Source organism: Coptis chinensis, chromosome 4, assembly GCF_015680905.1.
Source record: "Coptis chinensis isolate HL-2020 chromosome 4, ASM1568090v1, whole genome shotgun sequence".
Classification (NCBI taxonomy): Eukaryota; Viridiplantae; Streptophyta; class Magnoliopsida; order Ranunculales; family Ranunculaceae; genus Coptis; species Coptis chinensis.
Genome location: NC_141459.1, coordinates 103,124,430 through 103,151,404, shown reverse-complemented (window position 1 = coordinate 103,151,404; position 26,975 = coordinate 103,124,430). Strand labels below are relative to the sequence as shown.

Genomic DNA, 26,975 nt, shown 5'->3' with positions numbered 1-26,975 from the left:
CTGCCTCAAATTCTTAGTTGATGTGTGTAGTTGACTAGGTGTGTAGGTGCAACCGACAAAATGCTTAGTTTACTCTTGTTACTTGTGTATATATATATATATATACTGTTAAAAATATGTGCATTGATTAATGGAGCAGTGAATCCAATTGTGTATTTTAAAGTTTAAACTCAGCAGCTATTAATTAAGAGCGCAAACCCCATGCATATAACACTCCCCATCAAAGCCTATATTTTAACAAGTGTTGTACCTCTCATTGTCCAAATAATTGGATTTTATTATTTGTTAATTTGGCAGTTTCTGTTGATCTTATATCGCTATCTTACTGTATTTTTCAAAGGATTTTCAAATAGACCAATTCTTTTGAAAACTGACTATTGGGTGTCTGGGTCACCACCTTTTAGAGTTATTTTTGCTATGTCTAGTTATTACGAATTATTTGGTACTAAGTCGAGCACTATTGGACCTAATAAGGGGGTGCGTGATTCTGATTCATACTTGCATTATTTACTGTTTTGGCCACCGATCCATACTAATATCTTAGTGAAATTCAAGTGCTTCCTATCTTTTCGATCAGTATTCTTGAGCAGCTTCTAGTTACATGTGTATATAATGTTAAAAAAATATGCATTGATTAATGGAGTATATAAGTGAATCAAATTGTGTATTTTAAACTGTAAGAAACAAAATAATAATAATAATAATCAAATTGTGTATTTTAAACTGAGTTATAAATTAGGAGTGCAATCCCCGTGCACATAGAACTCCCAGTCTTGTACCTCTCATTGTCCAAATAGCTGGATTTTCTTGTTTGTTAACATGACAGTTTCTGTTCATCTGTTGATCTCATATCACCATCTTAGTGTACTTTTCAATTTTCAAATAGACTAGTTTCTGTGTACTGGTGACCATATGGCATTTCAAACTTAAATAATTGGAATTCCCATTTACTTTTGCTACGTCCAGTTTTAACTTTTAACGAAGTCTTTGGCATACACGTGCATTGTATATTTTAGTACCCTTGATACACTCAGCAACTTCTATGTTCTATGATATACTTGGTGGGGCTTTCTTGAATCCACCTTGAGTCTCCAACCTTGCGGGTGTGACCCAACTGTGTGATTACCTGCATGGACAAGTTATACCGTATAACTTGTCCATGCAACATGCTCGGAGTGATACACTCACTCGATGATTTGTGCACGTAATCACACAGTTGGGTATCATTTGGTCCTTGAATGGCAGTCTTCACACCATTAAACCTGTTCTGCATTTCACAAAAGATATCCAGTTCTTTATTCAACGACCAATTCTAGAGTGGAGGTATGATCTCATTCACCAATTTCTTTCCACCACTGTTACTGATGAGCTCAGACATAAAAATCCTTCCAGAGAAAAATCAGAAAATTACTTCAGAGTACAAATTTCTTTTTTTCCCCACTGGTACTACTAAGCCAGTAAGGAGCCGAGAGCTCAAATAGAAGGCTTGAGGAATGAAGCTTCCCATGTATTGCCACGAAATTAAATTTGAAGTAACAGCTCAAAACTATATATGAAGCAATAACACACACAAAAGTCACGTGATAAGGTTCTAAACAATCTGCTTAAGTAAGCCACAGGTATATATAGGAAAATAAGCTACGTAGTAACCATCTTGAGAGAGGTTCAGTGGGAGTAGGAAAGAACTTGTCACTATTAAACAGGGATTTACAATGGCTGCCCCACCTTACAAAACTGGAGCGGTGCAAACTCAAAAAAGGAAGAGAAAACCTTCACATTTTAAAAGGTAAGAAATGGGTTTCTGGTGATAATGATCTAGAAGGAGAAGATTGTCTAGGAGAAGAAACTATTTTTGAATCTGTTACATATCTACACTGCTCACCCAGATCAACACTGACGATGCATAGAACCATCTCCTTGGGTTTTACTTTTTCCGGCTTGGTCCCCATATCCTAATCGTCTGATCATCACTTGCCGATGCCAACATCTGAGGTTGGGTAGGGTTCCAGCTCACACAGTTCACAGTCATTGAGTGCCCTGTCAAAACCTCAAGAGGTTTCTGATTTTGCCTGTTCCAGATGTATACCTGTGTACACATGCATATATGTAAGTATTGGTAACACGTACAATAGCATGGAGCACATGTAAAATTTTCATCAATACTAATGTGCATAATGTAAGATAGACCTAAGACCAAAATTAAGTCATCTATCAGGCTGATTTATCTAGTCAGAAACCAAAATGTCAAAACTGAAAAAACCTGATTAATTGCATAGGCGATGTCAGCAGAAGTTGGAAAATAAATACTTACATCCACGATAGATATATAACACCCATATCGCAAATTATGTTACAATTTTTAATCGCATAGGTGATGTCAGGGGAAGACATCTAAGACACATTACCTTTTTATCTCATTGAAAAAAGTTTATTATTATGTTTTTTTTTTGGGGGGTGTGTGTGTGTGTGTGTGTGTGGGTGTTCAAGAAGAAGTCCTATTTTACAGAGAAAGAAAAAGGACACGGAGTAACAAAAAAGGACATAAAATCAATTCGCATGTCTCTGGAATGAAAGTTACATGACGCCGCGCACCTCCAAAGTTGGATGTGTCGCTGTAGTAGGCATTCCGTTTTCTATTGGTAAATTATCAGGGTTTTAAGTTAAAGCCCCTATCACTAATATCATATTTGGCATAAGCTCATTTCTGCGATTTCAATTCAACAATCACCCACCACCACCCCTAATTAAAAACCTAGACAGCTACCACCACTTAAGGTAAATCACAAAAACCTTGTTAAAATCAAACCCCATTATATCCAATCCCATTAACTGATGAAATAATAAAAATCGTGAATTTGTTGATTTTAACATTTTATTACATGAAGTCATGAAACTGGATAGGATTGAAATGTTTTTTGATACTCTTCCATGAATTTGTCCTCATTTTTAATATTCTGCAACGAGAAATACTTGGGTGTTGGTGGTGGAGCGTAAGTGAGGGGTGGTTGAAATGTTGAATGAAGGAAGAAGATAAAGAAGAGCCCTCGGATCCATTTAATTAGGACCACGGCCATGTTTTATGTTGTTTTGAATAGCAAACGTCAGCAACTTAAGTTGAATTGCAATTAACAAACTTCATCCTAGTCAACAGAAGTCAATGGAGGAGGGGACAAAACCTAATAAAATTGAACAAAGGGTATAACCCAAAAAAGCTATTAGTGACGAGTTTAAACCTTAGTTGCAGGATACCTGCACATACATAGCCGCACCCGCACCCGCTCTAGAACTGTGGATCCCAAGGAGATTTGTGCTGGGATCGCAATAATTAAGTATCACGCTTTACCCAAAGCAGTACCGTGAATCTCGCCAGTTAAAAGATTTGCTCCCCAAAAAAGCCATGAGATATAAATAAAATTCCTAAAACTTTGAAATCGAAGAGATTTCCGTACTAAATCTGGAAAGAGGAAGATTATTTTTTTATTTCTTTGATAAGTATTCTTTATTGGAATAAACAATGTACATGAAGAAAGATCACACAAGGTGTTAGATAAGCATGAGGGAGGCCCTCAGATGCTGTACAACCTAATAGGTTGAACAAAAGACATCCCCCAAATAGAGTTACAGTTCCCTTGGTTAATCCCCTGAGTAACTCATCTTCTTCCGAATGTGACATCATTCCGATCAGTAATGAAGTCCTTGAAGAGATATTTGTTCCCTCCAACCAAGCCGGTGCCCAAAACCAAAGGAGAGCCTTAACCTCCATACTTGCTCTATTAACAGAGATCACCTTCTTTCTAAACACATGATTATTTCTCGATTTCCAGAGAACCCATAACACCGCATAAGGTGTCAACCTCCAACTTTTGTAGCCAAAGGTTCCACCTCTAACTTTAGGCCAAGCTTTAAGCCACTCTTCCACCATATCCACGTGTGCAGTTAGTGGAAATGATGGACCCAGTGGTTCCATGAGATGCGTTGAGGAAGCCGCACATGGAGCAAACTGGAGAGATGTTCATCCCAATGTGGATGAGATTATTTGTCGTAGGCGTGCATCCCAAAATCACACACCAACAAAAGAATCTGACCTTCAGCAGGATTTAAATCTTCCAAACTAATTTACTGGAAATTCCGTCAATACTGCCGTGTCATCTCTATAGGAAGAAATCGTATATTTTCTTTTTCTTTTTCTTTTCCATAATAATAGAAGAAATCGTATCAGATCTCCCAATTGAATGTGAAAATCCACATCAGCAGCTATCCTTTGTCGTCTCTTTCCAAAAGAACGAAGAGCATGTTTGCTTACCTGGAATCGGACTTGAGGAATGAAATTAATTAAAATTCTTGGTGGACTACTACTTTTGGGATGTTTGGGAGGCTTGGAATTGAATAGAACTGGATTCTAAACAGACTCCATCTTCTTTGTTGCGGGTAGGGCTGTCAATGGATCGGTTTGGGTCGGGTCCTGGAAAATCCGAACCCGAACCGATAAGAAAGTCAGGAACCCGAAACCAAACCAGACCGATAAGAAAATTGAGAATCCGAAACCAAACTGAACCGATAAGAAATATTGCAAACCGAATCTGAACCGACCCGAACCGAAAACTATAAAATCAATTAAATCTTAAATTAAATCAATTAATTTCAATCACATAATTGATAAACATATACAAAATTAATCATAAATATTACTAAAATGTCATCTTATCGGTTCGGGTTCATATCGGTTCGGTGGAGGGCAAACCCGAAACCAAACCAATATCTTATCGGTTCGGTTTCGGGTTGGTAGAAAATAAATCAAATTATCCCAACCCAAACTGTTTTTTATTGGTTTGGTTCGGATCGGTTATCGGGTTATTGAAACCCATTGACAGCCCTAGTTGCGGGACCTGTTAATCCAACAGACTGTTGAATCCATTTCGTTATATCCAATCCTACTCGCACAAACACTCCTACTCGCAACTGAACTCTCTCACTCACAATTCATCATTGATCCCAAAATCTTCCACTGTGCCTCAAAAATCTACCACTCGCGCCAAAGATCTCGGGGTCTATATACTTCTCCAACTCTGGCCCAAACTCCCATATATGCTGGTTCCCTCTACCTTAGTTATTCTCAGCAATTATTGATTTTATTTAACTGGTGCCCCCACTGGCTTCAAGTGAGGTCTTAACTACCAGCCTCGAATCCTACAGAGTACTTCCTGGGGAGACTTAGGCTATAGTTCAGAGGGTTGCGTGCATGATTTCAAACTCCACCAATTTTATCACATGCAAGTTTGATCTCATGTATGCCAAGGTGGGGGCGGAGTTTGCTGAAGTTTCCACATGTGCCACATGTATGCCAGAATATTCTCATTGAAACAATATACTTACTGATTTGCAATGATGGATCTGTTATCCTCATGTCAGAAGTTTAGCTACAATTTCCTTCCATGTTTATTATCCTCCAATGTAAATGTGAAACTTGTTTCATACATACTTGGGGACATAAAAAGAAAATGAAAGAAACCAAAAAATTGACTCTGTTAAAGATTCTCTATAACAACCAAACACACAACTTTAAGTTGGCATTGGATTCAATAATTTCTGAAAGTTGACCAAACACAAATTTTGTAAGTTGGAATTGAATTCTATTATAGTTGATTCCATTCTAAAGGTTTCCAATTCTATTATATTCCTAATGACCAATTCGAGTTGCCAAACGCACTCCAAGGTTTTTTGTCCTTAATATGGCAACTCCTTTTGATTAAAGGAAGTTATGTGTTTGTTTATTTATTTACACCCAGTTGACTTGGTTACAGCTCATCATAATTCAAGTAAAGCAACATGGTCTTCGGGGTATGACAAGAATTCTTACTCCCATAGGTAAGTTTGAAATTCTATCAGGTAGTTCATAGACTACTAAATATATATATTTGTGAATCAAATATACATATCCCTTCACGATTCTAAACCTTGTATATTTTTTTAAAGGCACGCTTCCCCGCATCCGCACCCACTCCCACAGTGTAACTTAGGCTTAAACCCAAAATAACACCAAAATTATTTTACAAAAGACCAGTTCAGATTGATACGTCCATAATGGATTATTAGAGTGGTATACTGGTATCCTACTCATGTTCATAGATATAATGTAGAGTGGTATACCAGATTCATGCATCCCTTGTAGTAGTTCAACACATTACTACTTTATGATGGAGGTTTTTCATTTATTTTATTTATTTATTTATAATATTTTCTTTCTTACCTATTAACTATTGGACACTAAGAGTTGCTAAAGGGTGGCGAGATAAAAGGAAAAGAAACAAAGGCTCAGAGGCAGAACCAAACCTGTGAATTCTCACTACCACTGGCAATGAACATGCAATCCACCCCACCAAAGCAGGACCTAATGACATACTTCCCCTGTTTATGGCCTGTATACTTCAGTGGATTGTTCCCTGTCTCAACAATTTCCCACAAATGGATCTCTTGGCTGTTGAGGTTTACGATGAGAAACTCACTATTCTTGGAAACAGAAAGTGATGTAATTGGATGATCTTCTTTAACAACCCGCTCAGTCTTTGAACGATAACTGTATATACGGATATCTTTCTCTGAGCATATGCTGATAAGATGTTCTCCATCCGGTGTTACAGCAAGGTCCGACACCTTGGGCATCCTCACTCCCCTCCAAGCCTCCAGCTCATTTCCATCAAGATCCCACATGTAGATGCACTTGTTGGGGTCCGAGCTGCCACAGACCAAACGCTTTGAGTCAGGCAACCAAGCACATGAGCTAACAATGGGACTCTTTTCACCAAATGTGTGTTTGCATGTGCCTGTCTCCACATCCCAGAGCTTGAGGACTTCTCCGTTTCCACATGTGAGCAACATTGTATCATCAGGGCTCCATGCAACAAAGGAAACTGGATTTTGGTGACTGCGTAGAGTATGTTTCAGAGACAAGATGCCTTCTTCTGATACCTGAGAAAAAAGAGAATGTAAAGAGAAAAAAAAAACGAAAACCCACCATATATGAAATTACACAACTGCTATGCATTTCAAGTTGATGAAAACTTATTTCTTTTAAAGTTCAGTTTAGCATAAATTTCGATACGAGCTTGGCGGGGATACCAAATTACCAATCCACCAAGCTATGGCTCACCCAATTATTCTGTCCATAAAAAACAAATCTAGTTATCATTTCATCTCTAATCTATTTGGTCTTGCAGAATCTTTCACTTTAAATGTTTGACCATCAGATAGGGATCAAAGGGGACCCCTTGAAACAGTTCTCTGACCATAAGCTATGTACTTTATCCACCATTCTTCCCGCAGTGAAACATCTTATTGAAAGAAAATTCATTAAAGCTTTTTTAGTCGTAGACAAAACAAGATTCCATAAAAATATCAAAGCTGCACCACCACTTCCCAATTAGTAAAAACAAAATCAAAACTCACATTCCTAACAGTAGGAAGATGAGATACCAAAGTACGTATTCCCAATCACAAATAATACGATCTAAAATGTCAAAATTATCTTGGAATTGATGAGGTTCCTTTTTCATCTTAAGAACCAATGAGCCCCAATAGCTTTTCTTCACTTACATTCAATTTCCTTCACAGCTATCAGTTTTGTGCTTGCAGAAAAAGGAAAGAGATAAAGAGATATTAGCACCAGAATAGAGGCCAATACCTTCCATATAATAGCTGTGTGGTCACTGGATGATGATGCCAAGTAGTCCCCATTGTTAGAGAACTGTACAAACCAAACTTCATCCTCATGGCTGTCCAGTATCTGCATTTGTAGAAAATGTCATATGCTGCACGAAATATAGTTATCCTGAAAACAAATAGGATGTGAAGCATAACTGACAATCAAAGATCAGCAGACAATCACAGAATGAAGCATAATGCAAAACAAAATAATATGAATATGTATCTATTTATGTTCATTTACTTTACTTATAGATACGATTATAAACATCTTTACAGACAGTGGAAAATTATGCCTCATAGATTTAAACTTTATAGTGCCAATCCACGGTCTACTATCTACCAACCAAGAAGGATTTATAATTGTCATTTGGGTGGATTATAATGGTTTGATCACATTATATGGGCAGAAATACAAACCTGCATAATTATAGCCAACCTCTCGACACCTCGGTGTAAATATTTGACGTACATTCAATTTTTTAAGTTTTAATTTACTTGTGTAAGCATTGGACAGCTGTATGCATCAATCAATAGGGAGGTGAATCAAGCTTAAGCCAATTGACAGCTTAGAAAGTAGGCATGCAAAAAGAGAGAGGGAAATTGATAAAGAAAACCTTCTAGATGTCATTCCTCAAGCAATCACAGATAATGTCAGCAAGGGGGAAATGCCCCAAGCACCATGAACCCTAGCTGGCCAGAAGTGTGTCAGACTTTGCTAAATATGATATGTGAATGTTCCTCTTAAGTGATAAAGTGATATAAAAGGCGTCTCTAGCATGCCTTTTCTTTATTTACATTTATTGTTTAATTAGCCATGTCGGCTCAATGAAGAAAAGACCAGCTAGAGTATTTTAGGGTTAACCTAGTTATTAATTGATTGTTTCATTATTCCGCTGCGTAATTCACATCACAAAGACCAAGTTGTAATGCGGAGGTTGAAAGTTTTCACTCCATGGCCTCCAATCCTAGCTCTGAAATTCCCTCTCTTGCATTTAACAGGAACAAGTTGCAATGTTACTTTACAAATGTGGCCTAACAGAGGTGCTACGCTGCCTGGTTCTGTAGCCATTTAGGATCATTGATTTTAAAATTCTGTTTCGACCCCCACCTACGTGGCAAACGTCCATTGGTAGGAGTCTCCACTTTATTCAGTTTGACCCGGGGCTAAAGCCCAATTCGCAATATCATGGATCAATGTAAAGGGCCCATTAACTCATGTGTCTAAGGTGAACCTTAGCCACATGGTTTGCCTGAATATCGTTGATTATTATGTCCGGATTCGTTTCTTATCAAAGAGATAATTATCAGTTGAGATTTATATTCTATCACAATTACTCAAGCTACAAGATTACTTGAGCTACAAGGACTCTCTATTCTACCTATATAAATACCAAACTATTTTTCATTCAGAACTACGTTCTTGAGACTTGATCCCACTGATAATTTGGGTACGTAGGCAACCACAAGGTACAGTCTCATCATTCCCCCGATCACCATCATTTTTCTAATTACTTTTCTACGTTCTTCGTCTTTTCATCAACACTTGGTGTTTTGATCATATTTGGTCGAAACATAATTGGCGCCGTCTGCGGTTCTTATACTACACCCTCGATCACGTTCTGCGAAAGTTATGACGCATACTCGAAGAGCTCAAGGTCCCGATGTGATTCGCGGCGATCATCGAACATGATGGTCAAGGACAACAATACGGATAAAGATAATACCTTCAAATATTGTCGTTCCACCATCGCCAAATTATTCGCGTGAGGTTATTGCTTCGGCGATTCTCCGATTATCGTCGCGGATAATGTAAGTCATATGTCTCGGAGAAGCACTTCTTCAAAAGTTAAAAGGCTGTCCAAAAAACGGAATAATTACTACAAGCGCCATCTTAAACGACGCAGCTCCACTCGTAGATGATGTTGTATTCATCACACCACAACGCGTCACACGCCAACGATATAATAGTGTGTGGGATCGTTTAAGTGGTGAGGATGAGATTCGCAATATTCGCATAAATGACCCATCAACAAGTTAAGAGTAATGGGCTTAATTTAATTCCCGACCTCGTAGAAATCTCCACCCACTTGGTCACGTTTCTCGGTAGGGCAAGGTAATCGCTTCATAATCGTCCGATCGCACCCACGGTCCTACAAATTTTCGGCAAGTCCCGAGGAATTCAAATGGCTTAACGTAATAATGATCGCGACTCATGATCGTGAACCATCGGTATGGTGAAATACTTCAAAGAACGTTGTTCTTATCATTCAACATTATCGCATCGAAGCCCAACGTACCATCCACAATCATCTCGACACGGAAACGATGAATCTTATTTTTCTTCTCGCTCGATTCATTTCCCATAGGCGCCATCGTGACTATGATCCACGATCAAACAGATCTGGATCGATGACTCCTCAACGTGTCGAGAAATGATTAAAAACTCTTACGGGCCGATCCTTTGAATCGACACTAGAAAATCTGGCGGTTGAAGATGGTATTTTGGACAAATTTTCTCTCGCCCGTCAAAGAGCTACTCATAACAAAGACTTCAAACAACCGAGTTTGATCAATATGATGATGTCGAGGGTTGCCCTATGCTTCATGTGATTAATTTCACAAACAAACCGGGTTTTATCGGGAGGTGATGATGCTTTAAAATGCAAACTTTTCCCTTCTACATTAAAAGGGGAAGCGTTGGTATGGTTTAGCGAATTACCTCCGCTTCATTCGTCGATTCAAGGACTTAACCGAAAAGTTTTCAAGGCGTTTTCATCATAATCTCAAACGCCCAAATGGAGTCCGAAGTTCTTTTCAACATCAAGCAACAACGTGAGGAAACTCTCCAGAGTTTTATCGTAGCGTTTCCGCCTAAGCCGCACCGGAGATTTACGAACAATCCGATCTAATGGTGGTTTACGCTTTTAAAGAAGCTATTTTGTTTGATAAAGATGGGTTATACAACTCTCTTTGTTCGGGATATTCCATCTTCTCGACGGCGTTATACCGTGAAGTTCAACAATTTATCAATGTTGAAGGCGACACTACCGCTCGAACTTCTCGTGACAAAGATAATAAAGGAAAGGATTTCAATGATCGGTGAAATAAATGTAAGAATCCGACTTTTGATCAACAAAGAACCCGGTCGGAAGCCTCCGATAAGAAAGAAGACTCCACGAAAGCGGACTGGAAAGCCTTTTATCGATTTTGAATTAACTCCCGCTTTTAATACCAAATATCGCGGTAGTTTACTTACAAAATCAAGGATAAGAGTCTCCTTTTTCGCTCCGGCCGTTTCCTTTGCGACGATTAATTAAATCAACTCGCGATAAATCGTTATGGTGCAAATTTCATAATGATTATGGTGTGAGACGGAGAATTGTCTGGTCTTTTCGGGAAAGAATTGAAAAGCTTTGCGCGGAATGGGAAACTTGATCAATATGTGCGTAAGAAAGTAACAACTCAAGCTTTAACTATCATCGATCACAATGTCATTAAGGTTGGACATGCCATCATTGATTCATCATTCAATACTCGGAAAACCGTTGGATCGCTCTAAAGTCAAATATCCACATCCTAATCGAAAATGCGAAGTTATCGGGATCAATTTCGTGGAAGGTTTTCGCATGCGGAGACTATTGAAGATGAACCATTATGTTTCAATCGACCAAGATCTAAATGCATGTTCCTCATTATGATCTTTGTCGTGATAACCGGGCAGATATCACCGTATCGTGTCTGTACAACGATAATGATCGACACCGGTAGTTCAAATAAGCGTCATGTTTTCGGGTGTTATCGCAAGATTCCTTTTATTGATAACTTGGTCACCCCCAAAAATCGCTATCGTTGGTTTTGATGGTACCGCTTACTCATTCGTTGGAAAGGTGTCTCCTTGGCCACTCTTATCGCGAGAATGAAGTCAATATTGATTTCTTATTGATGGATTGTAAATCCCCTTACAATGTCATCCTTGGTCGAGATTGGATTCATTATATGGAAGCCGTCGTCTCAACATATCATCAAGCCATCAAGTTCCCATTCAATAAAAGAGTCTCGTAAGGTCTTGCCGATCAACCGGCATCTCTAATTTGCCACGACAATGTTCTCGATGATTATAAGAAGTCCGAAGTTATTGGACCTAACTATTCTCGAAGTTCCAACGCCATCAAATAGCAATTATAAAAGATCGGGACCTTCAGTTTACTCGCCAATAGAAATGTTGAAGGACCCCGACAAATCGATCCACTTTTAGAAGTTCAAATTGGCCAACTCCCGGAAGAGACTACTTTTATTTGGTAGAACTTCTAGAAGAGGAGAGACAAGAGCTTATTTTGTTATCAGGAAGAATAATCATGTGTTTGCTTGGCAACAGAGCAAATGCACGGTATAGATCCTTTGGTTTGTCATAAACTCGACATTGATCCTAATGCAAAACCCGGTTCGACAAAAGCCCCGAAGGATGGCCCCGATAGAAAGATGAAAGTGAAAGACGAAATCGACCGCCTCTTTGTCCGTTAACTTCATAAGGCCCGTGACTTATCCAACATGGATGTCAAATGTTGTCGCAGTGCCTAAAAAGAACGACAAATTACGTGTTTGTATCGATTTCACAAATCTCAATAAGGCTTGTCCGGTTCATCCGTATCCATTGCCTCATTAGATATCCGAAATGGTCGATGCAACATCCGGGTTTCATTTGTTTGTCTTTTGGATGCTTATTCGGTTATCATCGATTCGTTATTCATTGAGGACCAAGAGTTCATCTGCATTCATTCTGCACCAAGGCATTTATCGTTACTGTGTAATGCCTTTCGGTCTGAAAACGCCAACTGGAGCCACATATCAAAAGCTAGTCAACACTATTTTTCGATATACTTGGAAAGACAAATTCGAAGCATACATCGGCGACATGGTTGTCAAATCTACAAAAGCACTGATCATCTTATCGATTTGCAAGTCGCATTTTCGACGGACTTCTCAATTTCAACAACGCGTTTTGAATCCAAATTTAAGTGTTCTTTCGGTTTATCATCCGTAAATTCTTAGGATACATGATGACTAGACGCTGAATGAAAGCAAATCCGATCGATTCGAAAATATCCTTGAAATGCCTTCTCCGACGTCAAAGAAAGAAATTCAACGACTTACAAGACGGCATTGGCCTCTAAATCGCTTCATCTCTCGGAGATTCGATCGATGCCGCCCTTTTTCCAAACATTGAAAGACGCAAGAATTTGGATCGGAGGATTTGTGAACTTGCATTTCGTCATTTGAAAGCATACTTAATCCAACCTCCCTTCTTGCCGATCCAAAGAACGGGCAAAATTTATAGGTTCGTATTTAGCCGCCATCGATCATGCCGTAAGTCGCCTTATTTGTCAACGGTGGCGATGGTCGCCCTATATTCTTTGTTAGCAAAACTCTTTACAATTCTTTGAAACAAGATATTCTCGAGTGAGAAAATTGCATTGGCCTTGGTTCATGCCGCCCGACGCCTTAAGCTTTATTTCCGGGGACGAAGTCGTCAAAGTTTATACCGAATATCCATCGCGAAAGCTTTTCGTGAATCTTTCGGGAATCAAGTAAGCCTCGCTGAGAATGGGAAAGTTACCTTAGCTTTATAGCATTGTGTTTGAAACTTCGTGACACCGGGAAAGGACAAGCTTTCGCTTCGCTTAATGGCTGATTTTCCAATTGATGATATTCTTATGTCCGACGATTACTAGGCGAAGAAAATGTCATCGACAACACGCCATTACCTCTTGGGCGATGATTTGCCAAACTTATCGGATGTATCTGGCGATTGTTGGATTGTTTACACCGATGGTTCGTGATAATAAGTATGGCTCCGGTATTGGGTGTGTAATCTTGCAACCGAATGGAGAAAAAAATTGAGAAGTCGGTCGCGTTTGGGTTTTGACGCTTCAAATAATGAGGCGAGTCGAAATACGGTTGCCATTTGCGGCTTTGCGACCGCTCTTCATTGGGGCGACTAAACTACAATTATTCCGATTCTAAGTTAGTCGCTAGCGGTTTGGTGGATCATTATCGCATTTCGTGGACGATAGAATGGCGGCTTATGTGGACTTAATTCATCGGATTGCTCAAATTTTGATTCTATCAAGATTGCGGCGTCGTCATGGTCATGGCGTCGCGACATCGCGGATTTCTCGCTTTTATTTATCCGCGGCAGGTTAAGTCGATAAGCCTCGCCAGATTACCATTGAATTTCAAAAGGAACCAAGTATCGATCTTTCCATCGAGGATGTCGCCGATATGTACATCACTTTGAGTTGTTTTTCATCAAGACATTTTCGAGGAATCACGTTATGCCAATTTGATATCTCCCGTGGCCGACTTCGAAGGCGCTGGCGTGATCTTGATAATCCGGCTATCATTGCGAGAAAAACGCTTGATCCACAACTTATGCTATATCGGATGACCACAATGATCCTATCAATGATATTGTCTCGGTCCATACCGACGACGATCATGAAGCTGACAATGCTCCAGAGGTTCCTGATATAGAGCTAAGTTTTCCACTTACACCTTGTGGACGCGGATGATTGGCGTCTTCCTTATATCACATATTTACATGATCACATCTTGCCTCCCGATCATAAAGTGGGTGATCGTGTCAAACGCGATGCTTGGAAATATTGTCTCATATCGACTTCGAACGGTCTGTTGCAACTTTATCGCAAAGGCACAAGTCTTAACCCTATGCTTCGTTGTCTCGCCAGGAAGCTGAAGGTTTGCTCGTCTGGCAGAAATTCATTCAGCCTATGTGGGAACCACTCCCGGGGGTGAAGTCTCGCTCATAGAGCAATGACACAAGGATACTGGTGGCCGTACATGCAAAAGGATGCTAAGCGTTTGTCTGAGAAGTGTGTTCCTTGTCAGAAATATGCTAATATGGGAAATCTTCCAGAACGGAACTTCATCCAATCTTGAGCCCTCGCCGCTTGCAAAGTGGGGTCTTGACATCGTCGGTCCTCTTCCAAAGCTCCCCGGCGTTGTTCGTTTTTTACTCATCGCGAATCGATTATTTTACCAAGTTATGAAGCTATGCCCTTAGCCCGGATCCATGCTTCGGATGTTAAAAAATTCTTATGGCGAGACATTGTTTGTCGTTTTCGGTATTCCAACATCATTGACTTCCGACAATGGCAAACAATTTGATGTCAAGAAATTCGACAATTTTGTTTCGACTTGAAGATTACTCACAATTTCAAGACCATACCATCCTCGCTTAATGGACAAGTCGAAGCTACTAACAAATCCATTCTTGCAATGCTTTCGCCGACGACTTCAACAAGCCAAAGGAAATTGGGTTAAGAAACTTCCCGCGGTTATGTGGGCTTATCGAACCACACCTAAGCATTCAATTGAATTTTCTCCGTTTAATCTTGCTTACTGATGGAAGCGGTCTTGCTTTACAGAGTTGATGACACCAACCACACGAACTTAACGTGGAATTGGAGTCGAATGATCAAGCACTTGCTCGCCAAAGCCTTGATAGATGAGACAAGAGATGTTGGTCTTCAACAGCTTAATTAAGTTATCAAGCTGATATGAAACGAAAATATGATAAGAAAGTTCGACTTAAAGTGTTTGAGAAAGATGACTGGGTACTTTGTCGAAAGACGAGGTTGATAGATTCCGGTAAATTTGGAGAAAACTGGACAGGTCCATACATCATAGATCGCCCTGCCACCAAAGGATCTTATTTTCTCCGAGATTTAGATGGCAATGTTCTCGATAAGCCGTGGAACGCGTTTCATCCGCTGAAGTTCTATAAGTAGATTTTAGTTGTGTTTTTCCGTTATCCCGAGAAATAAAATAATACAATATTTAGTTTGTTTCCAGTTCGGGAATGTATTTTCCGTTGTTATCTTTGCATTTTTAAGACTTGGTAATCAATAAAGAAGCGGTTCTTTCACGCCGGCCCAATGGTATGATCGCTCTAACAAAATCCGCGAAATTACCACATTTAATTTCGTCGGACCTAAGTCGAACGCTTTTACGCTTTTAGTCGTTAATATCGCCGACAAAAATGGCAAAATTACCACGTTTAATTTCGTTAATCTAAGTTGAACGCTTTACGCCGCTTTTAGTCGCGTTACTATCGCTATAAACAAAACTGGCGAAATTACCGCGTTTTCAAGAAGTCTAAGTCGAACGCTTTTACGCCGCTTAGTCGTTAATATCGCCGACAAAAATGGCTTAAATTACCACGTTTAATTTCGTCAATCTAAGTTGAACGCTTTACGCGCTTTAGTCGCTACTATCGCTACATAAAAAACGGGCGAAATTACCACGTTTAATTTCGTCAGTCTAAGTCGAACGCTTTTACGCTCGCTTAGTCGTTAATATCGCCTTCCACAAAAAATGGCGAAATTACCACGTTTAATTTTTCGTCAATCTAAGTTGAACGCTTTTATTAAGCTTTTAGTCGTTACTATTGTTACGACAAAACCGGAATTTTAAATTACCACGTTTAATTTCGTCGGGTCCTAAGTTGAACGCTTTTATTTCTTTTAGTCGTATTATCTATATCGACAAAACCGAATTTAAATTACCACGTTTAATTTCGCGGCGGTCTAAGATGAACGCTTTTACCGCTTAGTCGTGATTATCGCTCACGACAAAATCCGGACGAACTTACCACATTTAATTTCGTCGATAGCCTAAATTGAACGATTTTACGCTTCGTCGGTTACTTCGCGCTTATGTCAACATCGATGAAGTGCCCCGTTTCGTTTCGTCGATTCAGATCGGAGCATTTTTCGCTCAATCTAATTTTGCAAGTTTAAAGTTAGCATCAAGGCGTTTCATTCTATTTTCGTGGTCATCTATATAATTCAACAACATTGTCGGTTTTCCATGTATGTTATATAACATCACAATGATATTCAATAGCCAACACATACTTTGTTTTATTAAAAACAACATTTTTTAGCTCTTTGGCATTACATTCACACAATCACATAATCATTGGTTTGAGAAAAAGCCAATGGTTCCTTATCGATTTTTGCTTATACAACTCAGATAACTCTTTCCGTTTCAAAGCGAAAACTATATGACGACTTATTTATTTATTTTTAAGGCATTGTACCGATCTTTTTCACGAAAAATTTTCCAAGCTTTAAAATTTTCGGTTTCATTATTTTTCTAAGGCATTGTTCGATCTTTCTAGGAGAAATTTTCCGAAAGCAACAAATTTCAACAAACTTCATGCCAATCTTTTTGAACAAAACTTTCCGAAGTTAAACTTTTCCGACGCCTTTATTATTGTTTCTAAGGCATTGAGCCGATCTTACCTAATCAATTGTCTCTGTCAATTGTCTTACGGTTGTTCGATTAAATCTTCATTTTCTTCTTCGAAATTTGCATTCATTTCGCTTTTAGCTTCGGTTAACTATTTTCCATGATTCATTCTTTTTTTCTAAGGCATTGTGCCGATCTTTCTCTAAAAAATTTTCCGGCGAAAATTTTCACAAGATCGTTATTTTTTTCTAAGGCATTCTCACGATCTTTCTCTGAAATTTTCCGGCGAATTTTTTTTGCAAATACGTCATTATTTTTCTAAAGCATTCTCACGATCTTTCTACAAGAAATTTTCTAAGTGAAATTTTTCCAACGATTTCATTATTTTTTTCTAAAGCGTTGAGCGATCTTTTCAACTAAACTTATGTCGGGTTTCTTTAATTCTTCTAATTGACATTAATTGACACTTTTTTTTGCAAAACTTTTTTCCGTCAACTCTTTTGTGAATATATTTTGCTCGTAATACCACCGATTTTTCCGCGGCGGGCGAAAATTCACATTACGCCAACTTTCTCGGGCGAAAACTTTCTCTAGCTTTTTATTTTTACAAGGCATGAGATCTTTCCACTCAAAACTTTTCTTCACAAACTTTTCATCGATATCTTTTGCTCATAATTGCCGTTTCCTCGACCCGCGACAAAAGTCCCAAACTTTTCATCGTCATCTTTTTGCTCGTAATTTTTTAGTAATTATATAATTTCTCCGTGATCCAACAACTTCTTTTCTTTAGTGCTTTCTATTTTTTTTCGGTCGATTGTCACAAGAAGAGTACCAACAATGCTAACGCCGGGCCGCCTGACAAGAAGAAGAGCAAGATGCAAAGTAGCAACAACGACAAGGAGATAGCGGATGGGAACAACAAGAGCAGAGAAACAATCTTTACTTCCTAGATGAAGAAAGCTTTGAAGATCGGTTCAGGACTCGACATGGATACACCGAGTTTCTGAGGTTCTCTCAAATTTCAAGTCTTCTTTGGGAATTGAAAACTATCGTTTTGGGCCTCTTTGAAGCAAATCCTAACACTTTCATGATTCCTCACCATGTTGATCTTTGAAATTGTTTTCTTGTTAGAGGAGGAGGAAATATCGACCCTAATCCACCAACAAAACAAGGAGTCATACAACCTTGGACATGGAGATGTGATTAGGGTCCCCGCAGGAAGTTCTTTGGCGTTGGTGGTGAAAATCCGTGAAGTCTTTTTTCTTCAATGTCTTCAAATGATGAGATCCTTGAAGCCGCATTTAATCTTCGAGAGAGAAAGACTAGATAAGTGTTGGACTTATCTTTGTGGGGCAAATATTCTAGTCCATGTGAACTTACTAATGAAGTCCAACTTGCGATTACTAGCTTTATCTCTTTTCCAAATCCGATTTAATTTGATAGCCACATCAATTCCAATCATTATTAGCCCCACATGTTTTTGCTTAAATTTGTGCACTTACTATCACATTCCAAGCCATTGTTGGTTAAGAACATTTTTATTTGCCAATTCTTTTCTCTAATTGCCCAATGCCACCAACTTAAATTATGCATCCCACTCAAATTAAATTAATTAAAAAAAAAAAATTATATTACATTTATTTTTATTGGTTTCCCTTAATATTTTTGTTTCGTTCCCATTCGTCCACGCCATTTACAGAAAATATGTGTCAAACGCATAGATTTTTGTTTTTACGTGCTCTAATTTTTCATTGTACTCAATTCGGTTGTTTGTTTTGTTCAAAATTTTGTGCTCTCTTGAAGGCTGGTCTACCTAAAATGATTAACGGTATTGTACGGATAGGAGAAGGCAACATTTACCTTTAAAGGTCATAAACTGCCACAGAAAAATTGTTTATTCATATTTTAGTGGACTTTATTCCAATGGGCCACATGAAAAGAAAATTGTTGTTGTTGTTGTTGTTGTTGTTGCGTTTTTTTTTTCATATCTTTGATCCTAAGGCATGGTTTTATCATCTTATAGCATATTAGTGGATATTGGATACACTGATTCTTCATTTGACAAGTTTCTTTGTCTTTAATATGTGCTGCAAATAAAGATCTCTTCTAAGTTGATTATGTTTTCCAGAGTTTCGAATGAACGTGTTGTTGCAGTGGTCGTCATCGTCCCAATTCAGATGGTTGAAGGGTGGTGATTAATGATTTTTGCTTGGTCAAAAACCAAGGCATACAGAAAATATTTTTGCTTGGTTTCCCTTAATATTTTTGTTTCGTTCCCATTCGTCCACGCCATTTACAGAAAATATGTGTCAAACGCATAGATTTTTGTTTTTACGTGCTCTAATTTTTCATTGTACTCCTAATATAAAGCTTACACTGGCATAAGTAGTCCAAATCAATTTTATTATTATTACGTAATTATTTCGGTACAAATTTTGCAATCAATTTCTTTTGAAATTTTTTGTGCCACCCATTTCGCTTCCAGATAATTCCGCGATTTTTTTTCGACAAATCAATTTTCCTATCATTTCCTTTTCGACGCGACATTTTATAATTGACAAATTTTTTTTCTTTCTTTGCCATATGAACTTTGTTCGCATGCCAAAGAGGGGAACTTTGTTAAGATGCCAAAGAGGGGTGTTTCGACCCCCCACCATCGTGGCAAACGCCCGTTGGTTGGAGTCTCCACTTTATTAGTTTTGATCGGCGGAAGGGGCTAAAGCCCAATTCGCAATATCATGGATCAATGTATTGTGTCCATTAACTCATGTGTCGCGTGAACCTTAGCCACATGGCTTTGCCAATTTTAATATACGTTGATTTATGTCGATTCGTTTCTTATCAAAGAGATAATTATCAGTTGAGATTTATATTCTATCACAATTACTCAAGCTACAAGATTACTTGAGCTACAAGGACTCTCTATTCTACCTATATAAATACCAAACTATTTTTCATTGAACTACGTTCTTGAGACTTGATCCCACCGATAATTTGGAATGCGTAGGGCAACCGCGAAGGTCTGATCTCATCATTCCCCCGATCACCATCATTTTTCTAATTACTTTTCTACGTTCTTCGTCTTTTCATCAACACTTGGTGTTTTGATCATATTTGGTCGAAACAATTCCCTCCAAGATTGCTTTCTTTGCATGGTGTGCTTCCTTGGAACGTATCCTTACCATTGATAACCTTAGGCGTCGTAAAATGTGTTTGGTCAATTATTGCCAGTTGTGTAGAAAAGATGGTGAGTCTGTGAATCATGTACTTCTTTGGTGTCCTTTTTCTTGGAAAATATAGTTTTTTTTTCTTTGAGTTTGGAATGGCTATGCCTGGGCCGGGTATTGGATTTGCTTAAAGGTTGGGGTCACAGTCCTTTCTCTTCTTCTGGAAATTACATGTGGAGCTTATTACCTTTTGCGATTATGTGGGGCATTTGGCTAGAGCGAAACCGTCATCACTTTGATGGCATCTCTATTTCGCTTACGAAGACAATTCTCTCGATAAAAGCTTTGTTATTCCGGTGGTCTAAAGTCTTCAAAGAGTTTAGAGGATGTTTCTTTGAGTCTTTTGTTGCTAGATGGGATCGTCTTATGTTTGTAGACATGGGGTGACGGTGCATGTCTGGGTTTTTTTGTTTTTTTCTTCTTATGTTTTGTTTGATCGCTTGTAAATATTTATTTTTCGGTTGTTCTCTTGTAATGTAGGCCTTCTCAGCCTACTTTTCTTTTATTAATGGAATATCACTTTTTACCAAGCAAAAAAAAAAAAATCTGCCATGTCAAAGAGTAATAACTTCTTCTCTTTGTTTTTTTTGGTAGGGTGTTCGAACCAGACCTGTGTCCGGTTCTAGGCACCCACACCTGACAACCGGCCACAAGGGCTACCACAATTCCTTCACCAGAGATAGAGGGGACAATTCGTACTCAAGACCTCTGGGATGCGCACCATACAGGTTGTATTATAACCTCCAATGCTATGCATATGCTTAAGTTTACAGTTCCTGGTTTTACACCCTAATATGAGTGGAATACAGATCTCCATACTTAATAGATTATCAAATTAACAAAGAAGGATCCAATTACCAGCACATGAGCAACAGAATGCATACTAAAGGCATTCTTGCATATGCCAGATGGACTCTAACTTGTGCTTGGTTAGTGTATGGGTGCAGAGACGGGTCAGAAGATACCCCAGAGCAAGGTGAAGGAATCACTAAAGAATACCGTTGTTATGATGGAAATCTTTATATGCATAAGCAAGAAACAATTGTTCCACTCTTGTCTATATCCCGATTTTCTAAATAAATCTCATTCTGTAAGTCTCTTTCTATGCAAGATCTCAGCTTGCCAACAATTACTTCTCCCATTGTAAACTTTTTATACAGGAAATTTAGAGTTTGCCTATATGCCAATTGCCAGTGCTTCTACTTGATAAGCTTGTCGCGCACATTCGGAGTATGGTTTTGAACATTGTTGATGACATCAACATTTATCAACTCATCAATGAAATAGACAGAAATTTTCACTCATAGTATTTGATCAACACTTATTTTGCAGCGAGTCTTGATGCATGTGGATGTCAACATGCTGTTTCAATAAATGTTACCCTAGTTACATTTAACTTAAAAATAAGTTCAACTACGTTAAGCACAACTAAGTAACTGACATTCTGTGTTTGTTACTTATAGTATGGCATAACTAAATCTTCACTTCAAGCATGGTATTAAAAATTAATAGTATGTAATTTCAATTCACTATATAACTTGGAACGAAAAATAATAAATGAAAGAACCACGAACCTGCAAAGTCTCTGTGGGAATTTGATCACGGCCACAACAATGATCCTCATAAAGAGAAATCTGATTACTAGAATTATGATAAACACAAGCATCCCTCTGAGCAAGAACTGCCCTTTCAACCAAACACTCCAACCTTCTATCCGGCACAATAACATGCGGCGGAAACAACTCTTCCAACTCAACCAACAATTTCCTCCTCCTCCTCTTCCTCAAATCCTCATTACTACTACAACAACTACCCATATCCTCATTTCCACTAAAAACAATCCCACTAGCTAACTTATGTACTCTCTCCTTATCAACACCCAGCACCGATATCCGTTTCCGAAGTATCGACAATGCCGATAAATCATCCCCAGTGTTTAAAAACTCGGTAAATATATGTTTAAACAATAGAAATAAAGCTGAAGAACGAACTTCTTCAGGTAAAGTGTCGAAATTTTGTATAGTTTCGATACAAGTGTCGAAATTTGAAGAGTTGTTTAGGATTTGGGTTTCGAGAGAAAGGAGTTGGGGTGGGTTTAAAGGTGTAGATGATTCTGATTCTAATAATGATGCGGATTTCTTGTAGCCCAAGGAATATAGATAGGAAATAATGAGTCTTGTGAATTCTGTTTTGTTTATTTGGGATTTGGAACCAAGAAATGAGGATGGTGAAGAAGAAGGCATAGTGGGAATTTTTGTTACAGAAAAAAAATTCTGAGGAAGGTGGTGGTTTTTGGACCGTTAGAATGTGGTGTTAACAACCTCGTACCATATATTAGGCCCAATTATAGTTGAGGCCCAATTGTAACAGTCAGTGTAAAGTAACTTAAAATCCTGTGATAAGTGATAACCAAGTCCTACAGAAACTACACTTTCTATTTAGTATTTACCAAAACAAAGTTGGTTTCTATTTCGGTAATCCAAATACAAAAAGGAATTGTAACGAGAGGAAACCAAAATAGGCATAGACCGTACCTATAAATATATGTGCAAGAGTGCAAGACCATAAGCAAGTAAATACTTTTTGTTTGCCTCTTCTAAAGAATGGATTTACTTTCACAAAGTGAACGCATTGCCAAGCTCTCTCTTCCTCTCTATGATATCAATGAAGCACAACGTTATGATAATGGTCTCCCTTCTCTCAAGAACCTTAACATTATCTATGATCATAATACAGAGAAAAGCAAGGAAATAGCATTCAACATGGAGGTTGAAGTTACACAGATCACAGAATGGTTCACCACTCCTCAAGAAGACGGTTCCAGGGTGCTACTTACTACACATGAAGATATAGACATGGTTAAGATACCCTTCAACCTTACTGAGTTGTTGAGTATAGATGGTTGTCGCAGTGATGTGCTCGATGAGTTTGTATCTGCCAACAATATCCCTAAATTTTTTTGGAACATCTTTCACAAAAAACTATCCGTTTTCACCCATCAGATAGCAGAAGCAGCATCCGTAAATAAGCCCAAGCCTGATAAAATCACGTTGATTTTGGAGTTAGAGGTTCGAACAGAAGCCCATGTAGCTTGTGGTGATGAAGAGGAATTTATCCAACAAATTGAAAACAATCTCTACGGTGGAATTGATAGTTCGAAAGTTTCTTCTGGTGAGTTAAGATTTGAAAAAAAGGAGTTGGAGGAAGCTGAATGTCGGATATGTTTCAAGGAGTTGTTAGGGAAACTAGACATCACACGAATGCCTTGCGAACACAAGTTCCATAGAAGATGTCTTTATACACGGTTGTCAAAGAATAATGCATGCCCACTTTGCCTCGCCAGAGATGGCAATTAATTAGTCATTAGCTTCTTACTTCTTAGTGATAGCATTATTTGTTCTTTTTATTACTTAGTTTCTTAGGGATTTTATGTAAGTGGTCCTGCAGCAAGTATTCTAAATTGGCAGACCAGAGCATGTTATGATTTTGTATTCTTGAGTTTTAAAATGAATATAAATTTGATCATAAACTTTGTCGTTGTGTGTTTTTCTGTTTATGTGGTGAGATCCCTTGCAGAGATGTAGCAAACAGCCAAATAGGCTCTAGTTCTAGTACACATAAGAACACTGAACAAGTGTGTGTGCGTATGCAATTGGCATGAGCAAGGCGTGGGTGCTGCAACTTAGGTCATGCCTACCCAAGCCCGCAAAGGCGCAAGCTCAAATGTATGATTTGTCCTCCTTTCTAGAGGAGGGTATTGTCCTCTTTCTGGCACGAGAACTCTGTTTCAAAAACTACTTCACGCACATGATTTTTCCAAGCGCTAAACTTTAGCACATGATTTCAATTGTTACGAACAAGCGCTGTCTACAAGGAATTTTATCCACGAGTGTTCATAGGTGGTAAATACATACAGTTATCAGAGAAACATATAATATACTCGATGAAGCATGGCGGCGTCCATGACTCCAAACTGCAAACATCAATTAATAAGTACATGGAAGGGTATATTTTCATCTGTTAAGTGAAAGGGGCGGAAGAAATGCTTCCAGTATCTTAGATTATTAACAACAAATTACTATGCCCCATAGCAATACTTCTACGAAAACAAACAGATGATGGCAAAACTAATATTAATAGACCAATCGAGACAGATGATGTCTTTGCCCAAAAACCAATGTGTTTGATAATTCATTCTGTAAGGCTAAAGTAATGTATCAAAGTATCACACTTCCCTTTAAAATACTTAAAACTCTGGTTACAACATTCTTGAAATTTGTGTTGAATCATTGCAGTGATCCATTTGCTAATATATCTCAAAGGCATCTAAGACTGATTGAATAAAACCTCATAAGTAGCATAGACTGAACAAAAAGGAAAACGGGGAAGCTGCATCGGTTGGAGCATAACACACACCTGCAGGAACTCCCCAAACCTTCTAATAAGCTTTTAAAAATATGCAGAGCGCCCTCCCCTCCGGCCATGCCTGTCATATGCAGTGTTGAATTTGTCCACCAGTTCATTCATTGTGCTCGAACAGTTTGTGATCATAGCAAGGTAAGTTACCAGTACGGTGTCATTGTATTCCATTAGGAAATCATCTTGAAACTTCTCAGACTCGATAGCTGGCAATCTCCTTACAAGACTAGAAACTTGCCTGACCAATGAGTTCTCATAAGGAATATCACCTTTTTGCATAGCCAGCAGATAATGGTGAAGCACTCTGATTCTGCTATTAAGCATCTTGATGGCGCTATGTATGCCTGCAAGATGTGCAGCCAGTTGAGTTGCAGCTGAGCCTCCATCAGATGGTTTAAGATGTGCCACATGATCAACTGAGATCCGTTCTGCCTCTACAGTCTCAATAGTGTAACTTGAACGAACAAAGATTAGCTGTGGGATTCCATCTATGACATGCAATTCACTTTCATAAATGGTCAGAGGAAGATCCTTGTGTGCATGATTGATTGCAGGATTGAGAAGAACATAAAGTGGGCTTTCATTGATATCCATCAATGCTTTGTGAATTTGCATATCTGACTCCTGTGTTTCACTTCCAGTCGAATACCAACCAAGGATATAGAAGTTTGGGAAAACCTTCTTACAGAGCTCTTGCTTCTTTTCCTGAAAAAGGACGGTCAAGTGAATTTGTGGACTCGTCATAGAGGAGCTCAAAGCTGTTAAAGATCTCAACAGTACGTCCCTTCTGGATACCAATGATACATCCAAAAACCCTTGGTGCTGGAGGCTGAGCTGAGCCTGATGCACCATTGGTGCCGCCAACAAGTCCAAATTGCGACTGCGATTTCACTCTAGTGTAGTGATCAGAGATATTCAATATGACCAGTGGATGAAGCTTGAATGTCAATCCACTGCTAGAACTTGAAGTAGTAGCTGATGCCATTCTTCTGAAAGAGAAAGCGTGTCAAGGCCTTAAAATTTCAAGAATTTTAAAATGCGCTTGAAAGTAATTGTTAGAATATATCAGTATTAGAATAAATCAGTATTAGAATATGTCCAATATGGATAGTCCCATGTTTTAAAAAGTTTCTATTATCAAGGTTTTAAAAATGAGAACAATCTTTGACTCTCAACCTAAGAACTCTTTAACCCTAATCAATCTAGTCTTTCTTCTTTATTCCCGAGCTTGGTATGCAGAAGAGGAATCCTTTACCAAGAAAAAAATCAAGTTTATTTAATTTTGAAAAGATAGTATTCAAAGTCAAGTTTCAAGAAGAAAAATTTTCAAGAAGTTTTAAAATTTCCATTGTTTACATTAATCACCGACATATTTGGAAATCTCTCATCTCATTATTCTTTGGCAAGTAAGTTTTAAATTTGCAGTGTTTAAAGTTTGCTTGAATTTAATCGAAGATCTATTGGTTTAAGTATTGTTTAAACCTGTCTCCTTCTTCCAAAAATCTCTATCTTAGTATTGTAGGGCCTTTGACAGTTACTATTGGATGTGATCCTAAGCCTTACGCTAAAGGCGATCGCCAAATGTTGTTTTCAATTATAGTTTGTTTTTCATCCAGAGAAAATGCACCCTCAAGTATATTTTGCCTTTATAAGGCATGCTTGGCGCCCATGCCATAAGAAAAGGAAAAAAAATTTTTAAAATGGTTCTAAGGGCAAAACTCTCAAAAAGCCTATTTAGATTTTTGAAGTATCAAGCCTTTGGAAGATAGTTTAACTCCATAGGCCTAGTATTGTTTTGACATCTTCTTAGTTTCTAGAACATGATCAAGTTGTTTGTTTGAAATTATAAACCTCTATCCTAAAGGAATTAAAACGGTTCCAAAAGTTCAGAGTCAGCGACCCACCCTATAAATTGTTTGATGCATGTTCTACTATAAAATATTGTGTTTTGAAGTGAGCATTGGTTGGTTGTATAAGTTGGTATTTAGTTTTCTTAGTTTCAAGTTCAAGCCCGGAATAGACAAGCCTTTGTATGTTTCAACAACCTTGTATATTCCAACTTGAGAGGGGAATAAGGATAATGAAACATTAGTATATAGGGGAAAGAATATGGAGGGCATTTATTAAACTCCTAAAGCCTTTGAACTCTTCATGACAAGGCAAACTTAAACATCCCCTAAAATCAAGCCTAAAAACCTAAAGCCCCTAAAGCCTAAACCGGTGTTATGATTTGGTTTGTAGTGAGGTACACCTTGAGATTCAGGTTAGGTCATTACTACACCGGCAAAGTTAGACTCGAAACGTCTCAACGGTTGTTCGAGTTCTTCAACTCAAGACAGGTTCTACATTTAAATT

At 38.4% G+C, this 26,975-nt stretch overlaps 1 protein-coding gene and 1 pseudogene across 1 annotated transcript; both read right to left on the bottom strand.

Moving 5' to 3' along the window:
• Positions 1-1,584: 1,584 nt before the first annotated feature.
• LOC147506458 (transducin family protein / WD-40 repeat family protein) lies at positions 1,585-22,524 on the bottom strand. The gene is made up of 4 exons (XM_086558609.1): positions 21,776-22,524; positions 7,679-7,780; positions 6,331-6,966; positions 1,585-2,086 (listed from the first exon to the last, which is right to left on the bottom strand). Exons 1-4 carry the CDS (start codon positions 22,442-22,444, stop codon positions 1,925-1,927), a joined length of 1,569 nt encoding a protein of 522 aa, XP_086414735.1. The 5' UTR covers positions 22,445-22,524; the 3' UTR covers positions 1,585-1,924.
• A 1,837-nt stretch (positions 22,525-24,361) lies between these two features.
• Positions 24,362-25,638, bottom strand: LOC147506457 (COP9 signalosome complex subunit 6 pseudogene; annotated as a pseudogene).
• Between the last annotated feature and the right edge of the window lie 1,337 nt (positions 25,639-26,975).

What these genes read in the sequence shown, in the direction of transcription:
- LOC147506458 (XM_086558609.1), bottom strand. Translation starts at nt 22,444, where the DNA reads ATGCCTTCTTCTTCACCATCCTCATTTCTTGGTTCCAAATCCCAAATA. An exon ending in TTCCCACAGAGACTTTGCAG is followed by an intron (nt 7,781 to 21,775) that starts GTTCGTGGTTCT and finishes CTACAAATGCAG; the next exon opens with ATACTGGACAGCCATGAGGA. An exon ending in GTGGTAGTGAGAATTCACAG is followed by an intron (nt 2,087 to 6,330) that starts GTTTGGTTCTGC and finishes ATGTGTACACAG; the next exon opens with GTATACATCTGGAACAGGCA.